Genomic DNA, 21158 nt, shown 5'->3' on the forward strand with positions numbered 1-21158 from the left:
AGACTTCTTCATTACTTCCTAGTCCCCTTCCCATAGAGGCCTCTGCCAGTTTAAGATTTCTTTATTTGCTCCTCTACAGTGAGCACATCAACCACATTGAAGTTTTAGGTTTCCTTCCCTTTCCCTATCCCTCTCATGCACGTTCTCCCTTTAGTGTGTGACCCATGTCCAATAATATTACTGTGTTTATTTTAGGCCTATATACCACAGATGAGGGAGAACATGCGATTTTTGGCCTTTTGAGCCTGGCTAACTTCACATAAGATGATTTTCTCCAGTTCCATCCACTTACTTGCAAATGACAAAATTTCATTTTTCTTTGTGGCTGAAAAAAATTCTATTGTATATAAATATCACATTTTCTTGATCCATTTGTCAGTAGTGGGGCATCTTGGCTGTTTCCATAGCTTGGATATGGTGAATAGTGCTGCAATAAACATGGGTGTGCAGGTGCCTTTGGAATAACCTGAGTTGCATTCCTTTGTGTATTGCTGGATCATATGGCAGATCTATGTTTTGCTTTTAAAGAAGCCTCCATACTGTTTTCCAAGGTGGTTGTACTCGCTTACATTCCCATCAGCAGTATATAATGGTTACTTTTTCCCCACAGCCTTGATAACATATGTTGTTAGTGGTGTTCTTGAGGCAGATAACCACTTTTCCTAGCAACATTTGTTAAATAGGCTGTCTTTTCTCCATTGAAAGTTTTTGTCACCATTGTCAAAAATAAGGCTGTGTGGATTCATATTTAAGTCCTCTATTCTGTTCCACTGGTCTTCGTATCTATTTTTGTGCCAGTACCATGCTGTTTTTATTGTTATGGCTCTATAGTATAGTTTGAAGTCAGGTATTGTGATACCTCTGGCATTGCTCTTTTTTCTGAGTATTGCCTTGGTTATTCATGGTCTTTTGTGCTTCCAAATGAATTTTGGGTAGATTTTTCAATCTCTGTGATGAATGTCATTGGGATTTTGATGGGAATTGCATTGAACATGTATTGCTTTTGGTAGTATAGCCATTTTTACTATGTTGATTCTGCCAACCCATGACATGGAAGATTGTTCCACCTTCTGTAGTGTTCCTCAATCTCTTTCTTCAGAGGTTTGTAGTTCTCCTCATAGGGGTCATTTATTTGCTAACTTTATTCCTAGGTATTTGATTTTTTTGAGGCTATTGTAAATGGAATTGTTTTCCTATATTTTTTCTCAATTTGTTCATTGTTGGTGTATAGAAAGGCTACTGATTTTTGTAAGTTGATTTTATATCCTGTTACATTGCTGAAACTGCTTATGGTGTTTAGTTTTTTGGGTCTTTAAGGTATAGGATCATGTCATCTGCAAATAGGGACATTTTGACAGTTTCTTTACTTATTTGCATTCCTTTTATTCCTTCTTCTTGCCTTATTGCTCTGGATAGGAATTCCAGTACTATGTTGAATAGGAGTGGGGAGAGTGGGCGTCCTTGTCTCATTCTTGTCTTAAGGGGAAGTGGTTTCAGTTTTTCTCCATTAAGTATGATTTTGGCTGTAGGTTTGTTATATATAGCCTTTATGTTGAGGTACATTCCTCCTATTCCTAGTTTTCTTAGAGTTTTTATTATGAAGTGGTGTTGAATCTTATCAAAGGTTTTTTTTCTGCATCTATTGAGATGATCAAGTGGTTTTTGTCTTTGCTTCTATTAATATTCTGTGTTACATTTATAGATTTGCATATGTTGAACCACCCCTGCATCTCTGGGATGAAGCCTACTTGGTCATGATGAATGATCTGCCTGATTGTTGTTGGATTCAGTTTGCCATTATTTTATTGGGGATTTTTGCATTGATGATCATTAAGGAGATTGGCCTATTGTTCTCCTTTTGGAGGTGTCTTTGTCTGGTTTTGGGATGAGTGTAATACTGGCTTCTTAGAATGAGTTAGGCAGTATTCCTTCCCTTTCTATTTCGTGGAACAGTTTAAAGAGGGTTGGTATTAGTTCTTCCTTAAAGGTCTGACAGAATTCAGTCAGAATCCATCAGGTCCTGGACTTTTCTTTTTTGGGAGACTCTTTATTGCTGCTTCAGTTTCATTTCATGTTATCTGTTTAGGTGGTTAATATGCTCTTAGTTCAGTTTGGATGGTCATATGTATCAAGAAATTTAGCCATTTCTTAAAGACTTTCCAATTCATTGGAATACAGGTTCTCAAAGTAGTATTTGATGAGTCCCTGGATTTCCTCGGTGTTTGTTGACATGTCCCCTTTTGTGCTTTTGATTTTACTGATTTGGGTCTTTTCCCTTCTCATTTTAGTCAGATTTGCCAGGGATCTGCCAATCTTGTTTATTTTTTCAAAGAACCAGGTTTTTCTTTGTATGTTTTTTTTTGTCTCTATTTCATTAATTTCAACTCTTATTTTTATTATTTGTCTCCTTCTGCTTGATTTGGGTCTTGCTTGTTCTTGTTTTTTCTAGGAGTTTGAGATGTAGCATTAGGTCATTTATTTGAGATATTTCTGTCCTGTTAATATATGCATTGATGACTGTAAACCTTCCTCTTAGGTTACCTTTTCTGTGCCTCATAGGTTTTGGTAGGTCATGTTTTCATTTTCATTAACTTCCAGGAACCTTTTAATTTCCTCTCTTATATCTTCTATGACCCACTGATGATTGAGCAATGTGTTATTCAGCCTCCAATTGTTTGCATATTATCTGCTGCTGTTTTTGTTGTTGAGTTCTAGTTTTAGTATATTGTGATTAGATAGAAGGTAGTGGGTTATTTCTATTTTCTTATATTTCTGAGGTTTGCTTTGTGCCCTAAAATATGATCAATTTTGGAGAAAGTTGCATGGGCTGCTGAGAAGAATGTATATTGTGCCGTCATTGGATGGTGACATCAGTTAGGTCCATTTGGTTTATGGTGTCATTTAGTTTGAGGATTTCTTTGTTGATTTGTTTGGATGACCTATCTATTGGTGATAGAGAGGTATTAAAATCTCCCACTACCACTGTGTTGGATTCTAAATGTGCTTTGAAATCCTTTAGGGTATGTTTGATGAAATTGGGTGCATATAGGTTGATAATTGTTATTTCCTTTTGATGTATTGCCCCTTTTATTAGTATGAAGTGTCCTTCTTTATCTTGTTTGACCAATATAAGTTTGAAGTCTGCTTTGTCTGAGAAAAGTATTGCTACTCTTGCCTATTTTCAGGGGCAATTGGCTTTGTAGATGCTCTTCCAGGCTTTCACCCTAAGCCAGAGTTTGTTTCTGTCAATGAGATGAGTCTCCTGTGAACAATAGACTGTTGGATCTTCCTTTTTAATCCAGTTTGCCAAATGGTGTCTTTTGATGGGGAAGTTGAGTCTGTTGATTTTCAGTGTTAATATTGATAGGTATGTGATGATTCCTGACATTTAGTTGTTTTTGTTGTTTAAGGATTTGATTGTGTGAAGCGAAATCAATGCTGCTTTCCTATTACTTGTCTTTCTCTCTCTTATGGTTGATTCTTCCTGTTCTCTTGTGGTTTTGTTTGCTTTCATCTTCTGTGCAGAATTCCTTGCAGAATCTTCTGTCATGGTGGCTTGTTGGTCATATATTGTTTTAGTTTCCATTTATTGTGGAAGATTTTTATTGCTCTGTCAATTTTGAATGAAAGTTTTGCTGTGTAGAGTGTCATAAGGATGAAATTCTTTTCATTCAGTGCCCATAATTCCACACTCCATGCCCTTCTTGCTTTTAAGGTTTCCATTGAGAAATATGCTATGATTTTGATGGATTTACCTGTATACATTATTTTTTCTTTCTCTCTTATAGCCTTCAATATTCTTTCTCTGTTCTCTGTGCTTGTTGTTTTAATGATAATATGCCCTGGGAAGGTTCAATTTTGGTCAAGTCTGTTTGGTATCCTGGAGCTTCCTGTACCTGAACGGGCAAAAACTTTCTCAAGATTTGGGAAATTTTCTGTTATTATTTTATTGAATGTATTATGTATCCCTTTGGCTTGCACCTCTTCTCCTTCAATGCACATGGTTCTCAGGCTTGGTTTTTTGATGGAGTCACTGAGTTCTTGCATATTCCTTTCAGAGGTCTTGAATTGTCTGCCTACAATTTCTTGTTTTTTTCTTTAATTTCTATTTTATCTTTGAGCTCTGAGATTCTGTCTTCCACTTGTTCCAATCTGCTAGAGTGACCTTCTACTGTGTTTTTTGTTTGACTAAAGGGACTTTCAGGATTTCTGAGGTTTTCCGTATCTTTGTACAACTCCTCTTTTATATTTTATGTTGTCATCTTTAATTCATATATCTCCATCTTTACAGTGTCCTTTGTTTCACTTTGGTGTTTATTGAAATCCTCTGTGAGTTCATTTATTTGCTTTTGTGTCTTCTCATGTTCTTTATTTTTGGTGTCTTGGAATTGTTTGATTTTGTACATTCTGGTTTACCATATCTGGTATCTTTTCCATGAATTTCTCCCAAAATTTCTTCTTTGAGGGTTTTCTTGTGGGCATCACTGGGCTTCTTAGTGACATTTATCATTGTTTTGTTGGGTCAGGAACTGGGTATCCATTTTCTTTATTTCCTACTGAATACTATATAGAATTATTTTTTGAAGAGAGTTGTTTCCATTCCTTCTTCTTCCCATCAGTCTACTTGGTGCTGTGTAACTATGTTTTTGGTAGGCTAGTTGGTGGTTTTGATTGCCTGTTTTCTTTCCCTGATTTAATTTTTGTGTTATGCCTGACTTGATTGTTAGCGAGGTTGATGTGCTTTTCTGTTCCTGACCTGCAGGTGTAGTTTAGCAATAACAGATTCACAGGTTCAATGCCAGGCCAGTTGTTTATATATTATAGAGAAAACCCCTTGGCAATAATATCTATAAACAGTGGGAGTTGGGGGCGGATAATGGTTATTAGGCTAAATATAGAAATTTGGGAAATTGGTGAAGGTGGCACTAAATGGGGGGTGGGGAAAGGTGGGGGATGGGCGAGGGTTGGTGGTTGGGGAAGAGGTATGCGGGCTGCTGGGTTTTGTGGCCCTTGTGTGTGTTTGGGTGTATTTCTGTTGTTGTAGTGGAGGGTGTTTGTGTCAGGGATTGTAGGGGGGCTGGGGTTGTGTGGAGTTGGTATAGTTGGCTAGTCAGCAGGTGGTGACTAGGGAAGGAGGGGGTCGTTTGGTGACAGGTTGAGGGAGGAGAGGATGAGAAGGTGAAGACAGGGAGAGAGTGGATGATATGGGGCAGAAAGAGTAGTTGGGATGGAGAACAATGTATTGTAGCACAAGAAAAGGAGAGAAAGTGACGGGGGTAAGAATAGGGATAAGAAAATAGTGACGGCGAAGTTAATAATACAGAAAAAAACCCACAACAAAACACCAGCCACAGGGACAACAAAATGTTCAGTCTTTTGGTAAAAGTTCTGGAGTTATTCCTCAGGTGCCCAGTCCTAGTATTGGTGTACAAGCAGGAGCTCTGATGTGGTCTCACCAGGTGACTGGTTTATGAGTAATATTAGGTTCCTTCTGTCCACAGGCTTAGCTGTAGTTGGTAGGTGAGGTAAATCCGCCAGTTCATGCAGGGTGGTCAGAGCTATTGTTTGCACCGGGAAGCAGCTGCACTGCTCTTCAGCTGCAACTCTTTTTTGGTCAGCTCCTCCCCCAGCAAAGTGGGGCAATTCAATTTTGAATACTGCCTCTGTCCTGTGAGATCAGCTCTAGGATCCACCATCTGCTCCACTATGGGAGAGTGGAGCTGTCGCCCCATGCCTGCTCTCAGCCTTTACGCTTCTTCTGACCTCTTCTCGGTGCTAGTGGCTCCTCTGGGAGGTTGTCTTGTTTCCCCACTGGTGCTCCCAGCTTTTGTTGCTTTACTTGCATTTGTCCACTGAGAGTTTGGCACTGTGAGTTTGGTTCCTTGCCTCACCCCTATTCTCTGGGGCAGGTTCAGCATTCCACCTCTACCTCTGCTGTTAGTGTTAGATTACAGTTCACTGTTTTTCAGTTTTGTTGGGGGGGTGGGGTTCAGTCTGCCTAGGGGCTATGCTGGAATATGTTCCTGGGGGGTGGGTAGGGGAGTCACACGTGGTGCATGATGCTCATCTGTTTGTCCTGCAGATTCATGCAAGCAGCTTTGGAGCCAGCTGCCAGGGAGAAATGGTGCTGCTTTTCTCAGTGTGGTGCAGTGGAGGGAGGCTTTCCATAGGCTAGGGGTCTAGGATGTTGCAGAGTTTGATTCTGATTGATGTTATGTTTTCTGCTTGTTGGGAGAAAAAACAAAAGAAACACAGCTTGGGGATTTTTTCCAGGGCCAGACACACTTTGCTGGCTGTGCTGTGTGGAATTTTTGTGGCTGTTAGGTACAATTAAAGAATGATTCAAGCATCAGTCTTTGAATTTTATGTACACCTAATGTGATGGCAGTTATTATTTTGGCTAGTAGGAATCAGAATTACCCAAGAATAACTCTGAAGGTAGTTATCTCAAGGTGGTTTCTGGAGTCAGGGAGCTTAGGAGTTCTGAATCACTACCTTAACTGCCATCTTGGATCTCCTCACCTACATTCAGTGTTAATATTAAGAGATGTGTGTTGCGTCCAGTCATTTTAATTTCCTTGTTGTTTACTTTACCTATTTCTTATTTGTTGGTCTGCTTGGTCAAGCAGGTTTATTCTTTATTGCCTCTTCCCTGTCTCAGTCCAGTTTCTTCTTCTGTGTGTAAAAGACCTTTAAGAATTTTCTGCAGTGCTGGCTTGGTAGTCATGAATTCCTTTAGTTTTTCCTTGTTGTGGAAGGTTTTAATTTCTCCTTCAATTAGAAAGGATAGTTTTGCTGGAAAGACTAGTCTAAATTGACAGTTGCTTTCTTTCAGGGCCTGAAATATATCTTTCCATGTTCTTCTTGCATTTAGAGCTTTTGTTGAGAAATATGCTGTTATTCTAGTGGGTTTGCTGTTATATGTGACTTCTATTTTCTCTTTTGCAGCTTTCACTATTCTTTCTTTGTTCTGTATGTTAAATGTTTTGATTATGATATGTCTGGGGGGGTGTTTCTTTTTTGATTCTGATGGTTTGGTGTTCTGTAAGCTTCTTTCACCTGGATGGCCCTTTCGTGAGGTTGGGGAAGTTTTCAGCTATTACTTTATTGAATAGGCTGTATATGCCTTTAATTTGTATATCTTCTTTTCCTCTGTATCTATGATTGGTAGGTTTGGTCTTTTCATGTTGTCCAAGATATTTTGCATGTTCCATTCATATTTTCTTAGCATTTTTTAATGATCTCTTACTGTCTGATCTAATTCCTCCACTTTGTCTTCTGTTCCTGATTCTCTATTTTCAACTTGCACTACTATGTTCACCAAGCTTTTGATTGAGATTTTTATTTGGGATATTGAGCTGTGTATTTCAGATTGATTATTTTTCAGGATTTCTATATCTTTGTTGATTTCTTCTTTCATATCCTGCATGGTCTTCTTAATTTTATCCGTTTGTATTCTCTTTTAGCTCATTTAATTGTTTATTCACATCCTCTTTGAGATCAGACACTAGCTTTTGTGTGTCTGAGTTCATTAATCATTCCTACTATTATTTTTTGGAATTCAATATTTGATATTTCCTCTTTTTTATTGTTGTTTAGGTTGTTAGGGGTGGAGCCTTTGAAGGAGACATGCTGCCTTGCTGCTACATGTTTCCGCACTGAGATTTACACATCTAGGGTTTGTTTTGGCTCAGGATTCTTATCCCTTTTGCCCCCGTGGTTGGGGTTTTATAAAGGATTGTACAGGGCTGGAGGTGGCTGAGCTCTGATGTGTTTTCTTGTCTCTAGGTCATGGGGTAGAGGCTCAATAGCATTCCCTTCTGCTTATTGTTCTCAGGATGTTGGATTTTACCCCCTGTTCCACTTAGGACAGAGAGACTCAAGTATTAAAGTTGCTACTGTTGTTAAACTGTAGCCATGAAATTATAGCAATCCCTCATGAAGATCAGTTATTGCTACTGTTACAGTATCTTAGTTGTCTATTGGGGAAAGAATGTATCTTCATGGTCCTGAAAGTCTAAAGGTAGTAGGGTCTGTAATGGGAGGAAGACCAAAGGATACCTCTAATGGGTTACATGAGGTCAGAAGCTTAAGTTGCAGGAAGAGATGGTAGCTTAGGTATTAGAAGGGGCTGATTAAGAAGATTGGAACATGGTGAAAAGAGTTAGTAGATGTTGAAAAGTGTGAGAAGGGGAGGGATAAAAATAGAGAAAGTTGAACAGACAGACAAACAGATATGGATACCACAAAATTGAAAATTGTTCTGGAAATTGTTTTAACCACTAATAGTATTCATAGTGGAGGAAGTTTGTGGATGGGTGAATAGTAAAATGGGAAATTAAGAGCTAGGGAAGGTTGTAGTTGTTCTAGGTGGAAAGTGTGAGTGGGGAGGGTGATAGAAAGGGGCAGAAGAAGAAGTGGCTTAAGGTTAAAGACTGAAATGCAGTTTACAAGTCTCTCTTGCAATGAGGCTCAGAATGGGAAGGGTGGACAATAGGGCTTGAGAGAAAATTGGGGGGTGAGAATGTGAAGCTGCTGTTGGCATACACAGCACAAATATAAAATCTTATATACATTTGTCTTGTGCAGACAACTATAAAATATACATCACAGACTTAACAGTGACAAATTTCATATGAAAAGATTGCAAATTTTCTAGTGCTCTTGACACCAACTTATCTCCCCCTTCCTTTGTGCCTGAGTCTTTCAGTCTACTAGATGGCAGTCTAATTGGATACCTGGCTCTGGAGCCCTGTCTGATGTTGGGAAGAAAGGGGTGTTTGGAGTTTTAAGCAGGGTCCTTGTCAATTTGCCAGTCTCATGCCATCACCTGTTGCAAGTTTCCCATCTCTGGCTCCCCAGAAGTTACAGTCCATAGTTATGCTCAGAGGCAGGCTTTTGTCAGATAGACTCACTGACAGAAGTCTCAGTGCCAGTAGTTCCTTGGAGACCTTCACTGCCAAAGGCCCTGTGTTCACTCAGCCCAGGGAAGGTCCTTCTTCTAAGGCAGCCATATGGAGCATTTCAACTTTTTCTCTTGGGGTTCCAGCAACTTTCCTCAGGAAGAGGCACACTGGAAACCTTACACCACACAAGGCCCTTGTGGTACAGATTATCGCTTTCCTCCCCTCAGTGGAGGAGCTGGTGCTCCTGCTCTTTGATAGGGGAGTAGGTACTCTCGGCAGGCCAGGCAGTGGGGAGGAGCGCTGGGCATCTGTGCACAGTGGGGAGTCAGGCCTTCTGGCCCCTGCAAAGCAGTGGAGACTTGAATCTTCTATCTGCTTTCATGTAGCAGTGGGTTTCCTGGTACTGAGTAGTGTTGCTGGGTGCCTGTGGGGCAACAAAGCGGTGGGTGTGTGCCTTCTGGCTCCCATGGAGCTCTGGGGCCTGCTTGTGCAGGGGTGTAGCTTTCCCAGACATTTAGAGTGTGGGGTGGCAGTTTAAAATTTGGGGAAAGGGAGGTGGAACATCCTTGACCCTCCAGGTGAGACACCATCTAGGAATTTCCACATGTTCAAATACCTGTAAGCGCTCCAACCCATGTCCTTTTTGTGTTTTTATGGAGACTTCATTACATAGGCTTGATTGCTAGCGTACTTAGTGGGAAAATCCAGCAAGGCCCATGTATTCAGATTCCTCCTGGCATCTTTGTGCAGCATTCCTTCCTCAAGGCTAAGAGCAGGAACTCTGTAAAAAGAGGCAGATTTATGATCTAGTACTCGGCAAGGTAGCCAGCAAGGTATTTTTTATTTTTATTTTTTGTTGGTGTTGAACGCAGGCTCTTGCACCTGAGAAGCAAATGCTCTACCACTTGTGTCATGCCTCCAGCTCTTTTTTACTTTAGATTATTTTTGCAGATAGGATTTTGTGTTTTCAACCAGGGTCTACCTGAGAATGTGGTCCTCCTATATATGCCTTCCTTGTAGCTGGGACTAGAGACTTATACTACCATACACTGCTTTTTTATTGAGATGGGGTCTTGCTAACATTTTTTTGCCCCTGTTGACTTGGAATTGTGATCCTACTTATTTCTACTTGTGAAGTTGATGGGATTACAGGCATCTGTCATCATCCCTAGCCCAGAAAAATTCTTTATGACCAGATAAAGGAAAGAGGAAGATTAGAGTTTTTTTTAATGACCTGCTTTGGAGAGACAGTTAAGGCAGAAATCATGGACTAAAACCCCCAATATCACAATAGTATATTTTTCATTTGATTTTACTCAGGTTTGAATTTAGGGCTTCATGCTTGCTAGGCATTCTCCCAGTCAAAACCTTACCCTCTCTACATCTCCCTCTGGTGGTAGTCTCCCATGCAGACACTGTGGTTCCCAGACTTGGAACTCTCCAGGCTGCAAATTTTCAGATTCCCAGAGTTGCTCAGTTTTGAAGCTCACTGCTTGTCATTGTTTGCAATGAAGCAGTTATTCTAACTGAGTTCTTAGTCAGTAGGGGCTTGATATTTTAAATTGACCTTATTCAATGGAGATAGTGTGGTAGGATTGGGCAGGGCTGCTAAACTCTGGGCATTTTTTTTTTAGCTTTCCTGCTAGGAAACCTCAGATTGTTCCATCCATTCCTCTTCCTTGCTAAGTTTGCCTCTGGTGGCAGATTCTTATGTGGACACTATGGCTGGGAAGTCTCAGAACTCTCTGGGTTGTGATTTTTTAATCTGAATTTCTCAGTCTCCAAGCTTGCCTGCCTGCAAAGTCCTTCAGATATCTGAGCTCTCTGTCCATGAATTCTAGGTGCTTTGTTTTGGCAATTTTCCACAGGCAGTTATGCAGGGTTTCCAATTCCCTACCCTAGCTCCCTTTAACTTCTCAACCTGCTGCAAGTCAAAGCCTCTCTGTTGCTATGTGTCTCAAGACACCCTGAACAATCATTGCTCTTTTGTTTTCAGGATTCACTGAGTACCTCAGACTTGATCATGAGGCTCTCTCTTAAGATGGTGCCTTGTCACAGCTCTCTGAGCATGGGGAATGAGAGGTTGTCTTGTTTGCTGCTGACCTGTCACACAGGGAAAATTGCTGTCCAGTGAGATTTCCACATTGGAGTTAGGATTTGTGGGTGGTGTATGTATTGTTCCACAGCTATATCTGTCTATCTGTCACTGCAGCTGCCTAGCTTACCTTAAGATGGAGGATTCAGTTTCTCCTTCTCCCAAGGGGAGCTGGGGCTGGAACCCAGCTGGTGCAAAGTGTTTCTGGATTTAGTCTATTGTTTTTTTAGTTTGCCAGATTTTTTAGATGTCTGTCAGTCATTTGTGTTACTCTGTGCTCTTCCTGTCTTTGGTACTTCTTTTTTGTTGTTGTAATTTTTCCTTTTTTAAATTTCTTTTATTCATATGTGCATATAATGTTCGGGTTATCTCTCCCCCCTACCCCCTGCCCTTTCCCTTTCCCTCTGCCCCTCCCTCTCCTCCCCTACCCCTTTGCTACCAGGAAGAAACTATTTTGCCCTGATCTCTAATCCTGTTGTAGAGAGAGTATAAGCAATAATAGGAAGGACCAAGGGTTTTTGCTAGTTGAGATAAGGATAGCTATACAGGGAGTTGACTCGCATTGATTTCCTGTGCGTGTGTGTTACCTTCTAGGTTAATTCTTCTTGATCTAACCTTTTCACTAGTTCCTGGTCCCCTTCTATTGGCCTCTCGCTTTAAAGTTTCTACATTAGCTTCTCTGCATTGAGGGCAACAAATGCTAACTTGTTTTTTGGGTGTCTTACCTATCCTCAAACCTCCCTTGTGTGCTCTTGCTTTATCATGTGATCAAAATCCAATCCCCTTGTTGTGTTTGTCCTTGATCTAATGTCCGCATATGAGAGAGAAAATATGATTTTTGGTCTTCTGGGCCTGGCTAACCTCGCTCAGAATGATGTTCTCCAGTTCCATCCATTTACTTGCGAATGATAAGATTTCATTCTTCTTCATGGCAGCTTAAAATTCCATTGTGTACAAATACCACATTTTCTTAATCCATTCGTCAGTAGTGGGACATCTTGGCTGTTTCCATAACTTGGCTACTGTGAATAGTACTGCAATAAACATGGGTGTGCAAGTGCCTCTAGAGTAACCTGTGTCACAGTCTTTTGGGTATATTCCCAAAAGTGGTATTGCTGGATCATATGGTAGATGAATGTTTAGATTTTTAAGAAGCCTCCAAATTTTTTTTCCATAGTGGTTGTACTAGCTTGCATTCCCACCAGCAGTGTAAAAGGGTTCCTTTTTCTCTGCATCCTCGCCAACACCTGTTGTTAGTGGTGTTGCTAATGATGGCTATTCTAACAGGGGTGAGGTGGAATCTTAGTGTGGTTTTGATTTGCATTTCCTTAATGGCTAGAGATGGTGAGCATTTTTTCATGTGTTTTTTTGGCCATTTGAATTTCTTTTTTTGAGAAAGTTCTGTTTAGTTCACTTGCCCATTTCTTTATTGGTTCATTAATTTTGGGAGAATTTAGTTTTTTGAGTTCCCTATATATTCTGGTTATCAGTCCTTTGTCTGATGTATAGCTGGTAAATATTTTCTCCCACTCTGTGGGTATTCTCTTCAGTTTAGAGACCATTTCTTTTGTTGAGCAGAATCTTTTTAGTTTTATGAAGTCCCATTTATCTATGCTATCTCTTAGCTGCTGTGCTGCTGGGGTTCCATTGAGAAAGTTCTTATCTATACCTACTAACTCCAGAGTATTTCCTACTCTTTCCTGTACCAACTTTAGAGTTTGGGGTCTGATATTAAGGTCCTTGATCCATTTTGAGTTAATATTAGTACAGGGTGATAAACATGGATCTAGTTTCAGTTTTTGCAGACTGCTAACCAGTTTTCCCAGCAGTTTTTGTTGAAGGGGCTATCTTTTCTCCAACATAAAAGAAAGATAAGTTGGTTACAGTTGTGTGACTTCATATCCAGGTCCTCTGTTCTGTTCCACTGGTCTTCATGTCTGTTTTTGTGCCAGTACCATGCTGTTTTTATCGTTATTGCTTTGTAATATAGTTTGAAGTCAGTTCTCATGATACCTCCAGCATTGTTCTTTTGACTGAGTATTGCCTTGGCTATTCATGGCCTCTTGTGTTTCCTAATAAATTTAATGGTAGAGTTTTCAATCTTTTTGATGAATGTCATTGGGATTTTGATAGGAATTGCATTAAACATGTAGACTGCTTTTGGGAGTATAGACATTTTTACTATGTTGATTCTACCAATCCATGAGCATGGGAGATCTCTCACTTTCTATAGTCTTTCTCAATCTCTTTCTTCAGGAGTTTATAGTTTTCCTTGTAAAGGGCATTCAAATCCTTTGTTAAGTTAGGTATTTTTTTGAGGCTATTGTAAATGGAATTGTTTTCATATAATTTTTCTCAGTTTGCTCATTATTAGCTATAGAAATGCTAATGATTTTTCTATGTTGGTTTTATATCCTGCTGCCTTGCTATAGCTGTTGATGGTGTATAGGAGCTTTTGAGTAGAGTTTTTTTAGAATTTTTGGGGTCTTTAAGGTGTAGGATCATATCATCAAAATAGGGATATTTTGACAGTTTCTTTACCTAGTTGTATTCATTTTATTCCTTATTCTTGCCTAAGTGCTGTGACTAGGAATTCCAGTACTATGTTGAACAGGAGTGGGGAGAGTGGGCACACTTGTCTCATTCCTGTCTTAAGGGGAAATGGTTTCAGTTTTTCTCCATTAAGTAGGATTTTGGCTGTAGGTTTGTCACATGTGTTAGGTTGACGCAGATGGGAAGGCCAAATTGGAGCCAAATAATAAAACAAATAGGCTTAAAGCAGGCTTTATTGAGAGCACGCTCTCGGGCGAGTTTCACCATCCCCAAAGAACAGGGCCGGAGAAGTTGCGCCTGAGAAATGGCAGCCCAGTTTTTATAGCCTGCGTGAAGTCAAGAGCTTAAGGTATTATGGGGCATCAGGATAGGTTGAGTGTGAGGAAGAGCTCAGGGTAATATGGATCTGTAGGATAGGTCAGGACCCATTGCCTGCCAGTGGGAATTGCCATGGTAATTAGAGGGGAAGAGGAAGGAGGAGGGTGAAACAGGAAGTTTCTAATCGACATGCATGGGAGTTGCCATGGTAACCATGAAAGGAAGGAGAGGGTGGAGTGGAAAGTCGAGCGGAGAGTCCCTGATAGCCATGGGGTGGCTGCCCACCGGCCAAGCATTCCAGACTCTTTGGTATAGGGGCACAGAATCAGTTCTGGCTACTTCCTGCTGAAAGAGGGCGAAATTAGGGGCTAGGGATGTCTTGGGCCACTTGACTGGTGCAGCCGGACCCCATGGGGTGGATCTGGTAGTCATGAACCTGGAGCATCATCTGGTTGAAGGTTACCCGAGTTAATTGGTGTAGGCGGTTCTGGAAAAATCGAAAGAGAAAGGGTGCCAGAAGCAGAAAGAAGCAAATAATTATTAGGGGTCCAATCAGAGGGGTGAGAATGTTTAACGGGTGAATTCCACCAGCCAGGGGTGTCAATCGAGGCAGTATTGTAGCGGCGTATCTCATCGCTGAGCTTGTGAAGAGACTGGACACGAGTTTCCACCAGGCCTGACTTCCTGAAGAAAGAAGCAAGTTCCCCCTTTATCTGCTGTGAGAAGGCCCAAAGCGCAGTGGTTCTGTAGGGTTACCTGAGCTAGGGAGGTTATCTGTCTTTGAAGAGAGGCAAGGGATGTTGCTGAGTCCTCAAAGCCTGTCAGAACCTGTTGAGTGAGCCTTTGGGTCTGGATCATTGAGTGAGCCAGGGCACTGGAGCTGAAACTGGTAGCCGCCACTGAGGCTGCCAAAGATATGCCCACAAGGACAGGCAGGAGGACAGCCCTCTTGGTCCTATGTGGAGGTGAGGGCTGGGTCCCTGATGTAAGGCCTATGAGTTGGAAGAATTCTCCTTTTCCATACATAGTAAGCTGGGGAACCATAGAGACAGGTAAGCAGAGCTGGGAAGTTGGGCCTGTTGGGTGAGATTTTTTGGAAGTGTGCCGTTACACCAAAAGAAGCCTCCTGGAGGGGCCCAGAGGGAATCTGATATGGTAGAGTTAGTGGTGTTACACAGTTGGCCAGGATCAGAGTAGCAGAAGGGCAATTGTAGGGATAGAGGATCTCTATATAGGAGGGCTCCCATGATGGGGGCAGGCAGAGGTGTGGAGGCTGACCCGTTTGATGGGAATGGCCCAGGTGAAGGAACAGCTATGAGTGGGGGCCTGGACAATGCGGCACAAAGGAAATATTTAGTTACTTTGGCCAGGCCTGACCTATTTAACAAGTGGGTACCTTCCTATGCCAGGGACAGCCAGGAAATAGGGTCTCTCCGGGTTTTGTTTTGAAGGCTGTTTTCTGCCTCCCTAATGGCTTTTGCCTGGTCCTTTAGCACATTGAGAATCTGGGGGACTACTTGTTCATATAGCCTCCAGATTTTGAAGGTTGTTGAGGGATGTGTGTCGTACCCAGGCTGATATCCCTTGGCTGTCACCCCAGTTGCCCATCTATTATCCCAGGAGTCAAGAATGTAAAGGCGTACCTGGGAGCCATCATAGGAAGCTTCCAACAAGTTGCCTGAGTGAGATCCAGTGTTGAACTTAATGTAATGAATTTTGCAGGACCAATATGGGCATCCTCCATATTCTTCAACCCATTTGGCCCCCTCCTGACAGTATGGTTTGGTTTGATCGAATGTAAAACAGAAATAACCAAGATTTATAGTTCTTGTTCCATATATGCTGCTAAAGGAGTGCTGAAACTGGAGGGTGAGTGGTCTGCTACACCCCCTGGAGGGGCAATCCCCAGTATTGGTGAGGCGGGTGACCACCCTATTGTCTTTTGTATATGTTTCTTGGATCCTGAATCTCCAATGATAAGAGGAAGATGGTTCAGATAGGGTTGGGGGAAGGGCTAGGATCAGCATTAAGAGTGTCCCCCACCTGGGAGATCCGGAGGGAGGTGGGCCCCATTGGTGTAACTTGCCAAGTTTTGGTAGGCATGTTGGGTGGAAGCTTCTTAAGGCAGGTGAGGTGGTACCAGGTAGGGTGTCCCAGAAGTTTTGCCGCTGAGGGAGTGGTGAGGATGACAGTGTATGGTCCCGTCCATCTGGGTTGGAGGGGCTTTGGATTTAGCTGCTTGAGAAGAATGCTGTTGCTTGGAGACAGGGGGCCATAGTCTGGCAGAACGGTATCTGATTGGGGTGGGTGGCGATCTGTGTGGGCTCGGAGCAAGGAGCGGAGGGGAGTGAGGTAAGGTAAGTATCCTATTAAGGGAGGTGTGCTTGATGGGAAAGTGTGGGAAAGGAGAAAGGGGCTGCCATACAATAGTTCAAAGGGGCTTAGGCCAGTTGGCTGCCTAGGGGCCGCTTGGAGGAGAGTGAGGGCCAGGGGCAGCAGGTCAACCCAGGAGAGCTGGAGCTCCAGGGACAACTTGGTGAGCTGTTGTTTGATCAGGCCATTGGGGATTGGGGGTGGTATGGGGTGTGGAGTCTCCATGTGACTGCCAGGTGTTTACAGACTAGTTGAGTGACCTTGGAGATGAAGGCAGGGCCATTGTCCAACTGGAGACTTTGTGGAAGACAAAAACGGGGAATGATGTGATGGATGAGAGTGTCTGCTACGATTGTAGCCCCTTCTGTGGCCATAGGAATAGCTTTGACCCACCCTGTGAAAGTATCAATAAAAGTAAGAAGATATCGGAGTTTTTTGTGTTTAGGCATATGAGTGAAATCGATCTGCCAATCTTCACCGGGCTGGCTACCATGGAGTTGGTGGAGGGATTGGCAGAGATAGAGTCCCGCCATGGGGGTTTGCTTGAGAGCAAACGGAGCAGACCTCCTGGACCCGACAGATGGTGGATTGGAGGCCCCTGGGGTGAAACGAGGGCTCCAAGAAGGAGAGAAGGACCTTGGGGCCTGTGTGTAGTGAGCTGTGTGGATGGCAGTGATGACCTCTGTTGTCTGGCCCAAGGGGAGGATCAGATGGTTGTCTTTGAAGATCCACCCATTGGGGAACATAATTCCCCCTTCTTTGAGGAGAGCAGCTTGTTCTTCTGGTTCATAGATTGGAGTAAAGCTAGAAGAGAGGAAAAGGATAGGTGGGGGAATTGACTGTTCGGCTGTCTTCCGGGCCGTTAGATCCGCAAAGGCGTTTCCTCGTGCCACCGGGTCGTTGGAGGTCTGGTGTCCCCTGCAATGGATGATGGCGACCCCCTTTGGGAGCTGTAGAGCTCATAACAGTTTGGCAATGAGGGGTCCATTGACCACCGGGATGCCCCATGTGGTCAAGAAGCCTCTCTCCTTCCAGATGGCGGCATGAGAGTGTGCTATAAGGAAAGCATATTTAGAGTCAGTATAAATATTAGCAGTTTTATCTTTGGCAATGGTGAGCACCTGGGTTAAAGCCGTGAGTTCAGCCTTTTGAGATGTTTTTCCCAGGGGGAGGCAAGTTGCTGTCAGTACCCGAGGAGGGTCGATGGTGACTGGCATAGGCGGCTCAGCAGCCTCCCTGGTCATCCAGGATGGAGCTCCCGTCAACAAACATAGTGAGGTCAGGAGAAGGTAAAGGAGAGTCGGTAAGATCCTGCCTGGGGGTCATGAGACTCTCCACTGTTTCAGGACAGGAATGGGTTGGGTGAGAGGCTATTGGTGGGGAGCAGTGTAGCGGGGTTGAGTGGGGAGCAAGTAGTGAGAGTTATATCAGGATTGTCGATGAATAGGAGGTGAAATGTCTGTAGGCGGGAAGCTCCAATGAGAGAGAGAGAGAGGAATGGGTGAGGAGGTCAGCGAGTCTGTGTGGGGAATATACAGTTATTGGTTGTAGTTGGGATAGCTTAAGAGCCTCCCTGGTGAGGGTGGCTGCTGCTGCAAGAGCTTGGAGGCACGGCTGCCAGCCCGACAGTGAGATCCAGCTGCCTGGACAGGTAAGCAATTGGTCAGTGAATAGGGCCTGATAGTTGGGAAAGGACCCCTTTGGCTACTCCTCTTGTTCTGAAATAGACTGGCTGTTGCACCCAGCTGGGGCCATTTTCAAAAAAGGCCCACTCTAAGAGGAAAACTTTTTCAGGAAAACAGGGGCTATACTGTTTGTGTCCCAATCCTACCTCAACCTACATCAATCTGACTCCATTCCTGCCCAGGGTCCAGCCAATGTTGCCAACCTCCATGCCACCAATACCCTTTTTATCTCCATTGTGCAACCCTTTTTTGCTATATGGCTAATGGCGTTGATGCTTCTCACACTTCTGGTCTAGGCCTTTGCTTTCCCATTTTTCCCACACAATCTTATCTGCTTAGGGATGGGCCTCCTTTACCAGCTCCTCTTCTTATCTGGCTTGCCCTCTGCCTTTAAATCTTGTTCTCCAGTCCCTGTCTGTCTTTTGAGTTCTGGTTCCTAATATTCAGTAGAATATCTGTTCTTAAGTGTCTCCAGACAAGACTTAACACCAGTGTTTCACAAATGGCTTTGGAAATAGAAGAGGAAGAAGCAATTCCCAATTCATTGTGATGGTAATAACATCCTGGTAAGTCAAGCATATAAAGAAATTACAAGAAACAATAGACCAGAATTCTTTATGATTGCACAAATACACAAAAACTCAACAAAATATTAGCAAACCAAATCTAGCAACATACATAAGTGTTATGTACCAGGATCAACTGGAATTTAAATGTCCCAGGAGTCATCATCTGTACGAATTCTTCATAGTTGACTTGTCCATCTCCATCAATATCTGCTTCTCTGATCATTTCATCTACTTCTTCATCTGTTAGTTTTTCTCCTAAGTTTGTCATGACGTGACGTAGCTCTGCTGCACTGATGTAACCATTTCCATCCTTGTCAAAGACTCAGAATGCCTCACGGATTTCTTCTTCACTATCTTTCATTTTTCTAGCCATCATAGTCAAAAATTCTGGAAAGTCAATGGTGCCGTTACCGTCAGCATCCACTTCATTGATCATATCCTGCAACTCTGCTTCTGTTGGGTTTTGACCCAGTGACCTCATGACAGTCCCAAGTTCCTTTGTTGTGATGGTGCCATCACCATCTTTATCGAATAGGGAGAAAGCTTCCTTGAATTCAGCAATCTGTTCCTCAGTCAGTTGATCAGCCATGGTGCGAGCGAAGGGACGAAGAGGAGTGGGAATGAAATGATCAGAGAAGCAGATATTGATGGAGATGGACAAGTCAACTATGAAGAATTCGTACAGATGATGACTGCAAAATGAAGACCTACTTTCAACTTTTTCCCCCTCTAGAAGAATCAAATTGAATCTTTTACTTACCTCTTGCAAAAAAAAAAAAAAAAAAAAAAGGAAAAAGTTCATTTATTCATTCTGTTTCTATATAGCAAAACTGAATGTCAAAAGTACCTTCTGTCCACACACACAAAATCTGCATGTATTGGTTGGTGGTCCTGTCCCCTAAAGATCAAGCTACACATCAGTTTTACAATATAAATACTTGTACTACCTTAATGATAAGGAAGCACTTAGTGGACTCCTTAAAGTTCCATTTGCTAATGATTAATACACTGTTTGGGCTGGCCAGTTTTTCATGCATGCAGCTTGACGATTGAGCACAGTCAGGCATTTGTATTAAAACCAAAAAATGAAAAAACATCAAAACCTATTCAGATGGGTTCTAGTTCAGTTTGTTAGTATAAATTGTCATAGCTGGTATACTGAAAACAAATACATTTAAAATTGGTTTACCTCAGGATGATGTGCAGAAAATGGGTGAAGGATAAACTTGAGATGTAGCCCCAGTAGTAGGGATGGTCCTCTTGTACTTCACCCCATGTGCTCCGACCCATGGTGACAATGACACACCCTGGTGGCATATCCAAGTATCTTGGTTGTTAGCATTGTCTGCATTGTACTAGAGTGAAATGGGTGTCAGGCTGTCACCAATCACACAAATTTTTAATAAGAAATCTTTACCAAGGGAGCATCTTTGGACTCTCTGTTTTTAAAATCTTCTGAACCAGACTTGGAGCCAGCAGAGTAGGCTGTGGCTGTGGACTTCAGCACAACCATCAACATTGCTGTTCAAGAAATTATAATTTACATCCATTCCAAGTTGTAAATGCTAGTCTTTTTTTTTTCCAATAAAAAGACCATTAACTTAAAAAAAATAAATAAATAAATGTCCCAGGAACGAAAGATTGATTTACATAAAAAGCTAATGTAATTGATATTGGAAGGACAAAATTTAGAAAAAGTGCTCTGCAAAATCCAAATACCCATTCATGATTAAAAACAAAAATAAGCTGTTAGCAACCAGGCGCTGGTTGCTCATGCCTGTAATCCTAGCTACTCAGGAGGCAGAGATCAGGATGATTGTGGTGTGAAGGCAGCCTGGGCAAATAGTCCTGCAAGACCCTATCCTGAAAAACCCTTCACAAAAATGGGGCTGGTGGAGTGGCTCAAGGTGAGGGCCCTGAGTTCAAGCCCCAGTACTGCAAAAAAAAAAATTAATATAATTGATATTAGGACAAATTCAGAAAAATTGCTCTAAAAAATCCAACACCCACTCATGAGTAAAAACAAAAATAAACTGTTAGCAAACTGGAATAGAGGGAAACTTCAACATATGCAAAATCTCATAGCTGACATAATAATGGTGAAAAACTGACTGCTTACCCTTACTGCTTTTGCTACCTCTATTGTACTGGGAAGTTCTAATTAGGGTAATTAGGAAAGAAAAGAAATAAAGAGGAACCAGATTGGAAAGAAAGAAGTAAATTATTTTTATTCACAGATTGCATGATTATATACAAGGAAAATCATGGACTTAATAACTATTAGAACTAACAAGTTCAGCAATATTACAGGTTACAAGATCAATATGAAAATTCATTGTATTCTTATACACTAGCAGTGAACATTCTTCAGGGGTTGGTGAAGGTCCAAGGAAGTCCCCAAGTGGGAGAGGACATCTATTTGGCCATGTAGGTACCTGTCTGACACATAGGAAAGAATTTTAGGATGAGACAACAGGTAAGAGGCTAGCAGTTTTATTCAACAAGCAAAATGAACACACTCCAAGGCAGAGTGTGGGCACTGAGAAAAACACCACAATGAATTGTTCTAATATCAGGGATATATAAACTTAAAATATTCCTCCAGATAGGTGCTTTACTTTGTTCTGGGCACTTGGTTTATTTAATTACTTTTGCTGTT

General features: G+C 42.0%; 1 protein-coding gene across 1 annotated transcript; it reads right to left on the bottom strand.

Annotated features, from left to right (window-relative positions):
• Positions 1-17783: 17783 nt before the first annotated feature.
• LOC109700908 (calmodulin) lies at positions 17784-19118 on the bottom strand. The gene is given in 2 exon segments (XM_074060819.1): positions 17784-17888; positions 18609-19118. Coding segments are annotated over 2 exon segments (585 nt in total). The 5' UTR covers positions 19089-19118.
• Between the last annotated feature and the right edge of the window lie 2040 nt (positions 19119-21158).

The sequence above is a fragment of the Castor canadensis genome, chromosome 18, assembly GCF_047511655.1.
Source record: "Castor canadensis chromosome 18, mCasCan1.hap1v2, whole genome shotgun sequence".
Taxonomy (NCBI): Eukaryota; Metazoa; Chordata; class Mammalia; order Rodentia; family Castoridae; genus Castor; species Castor canadensis.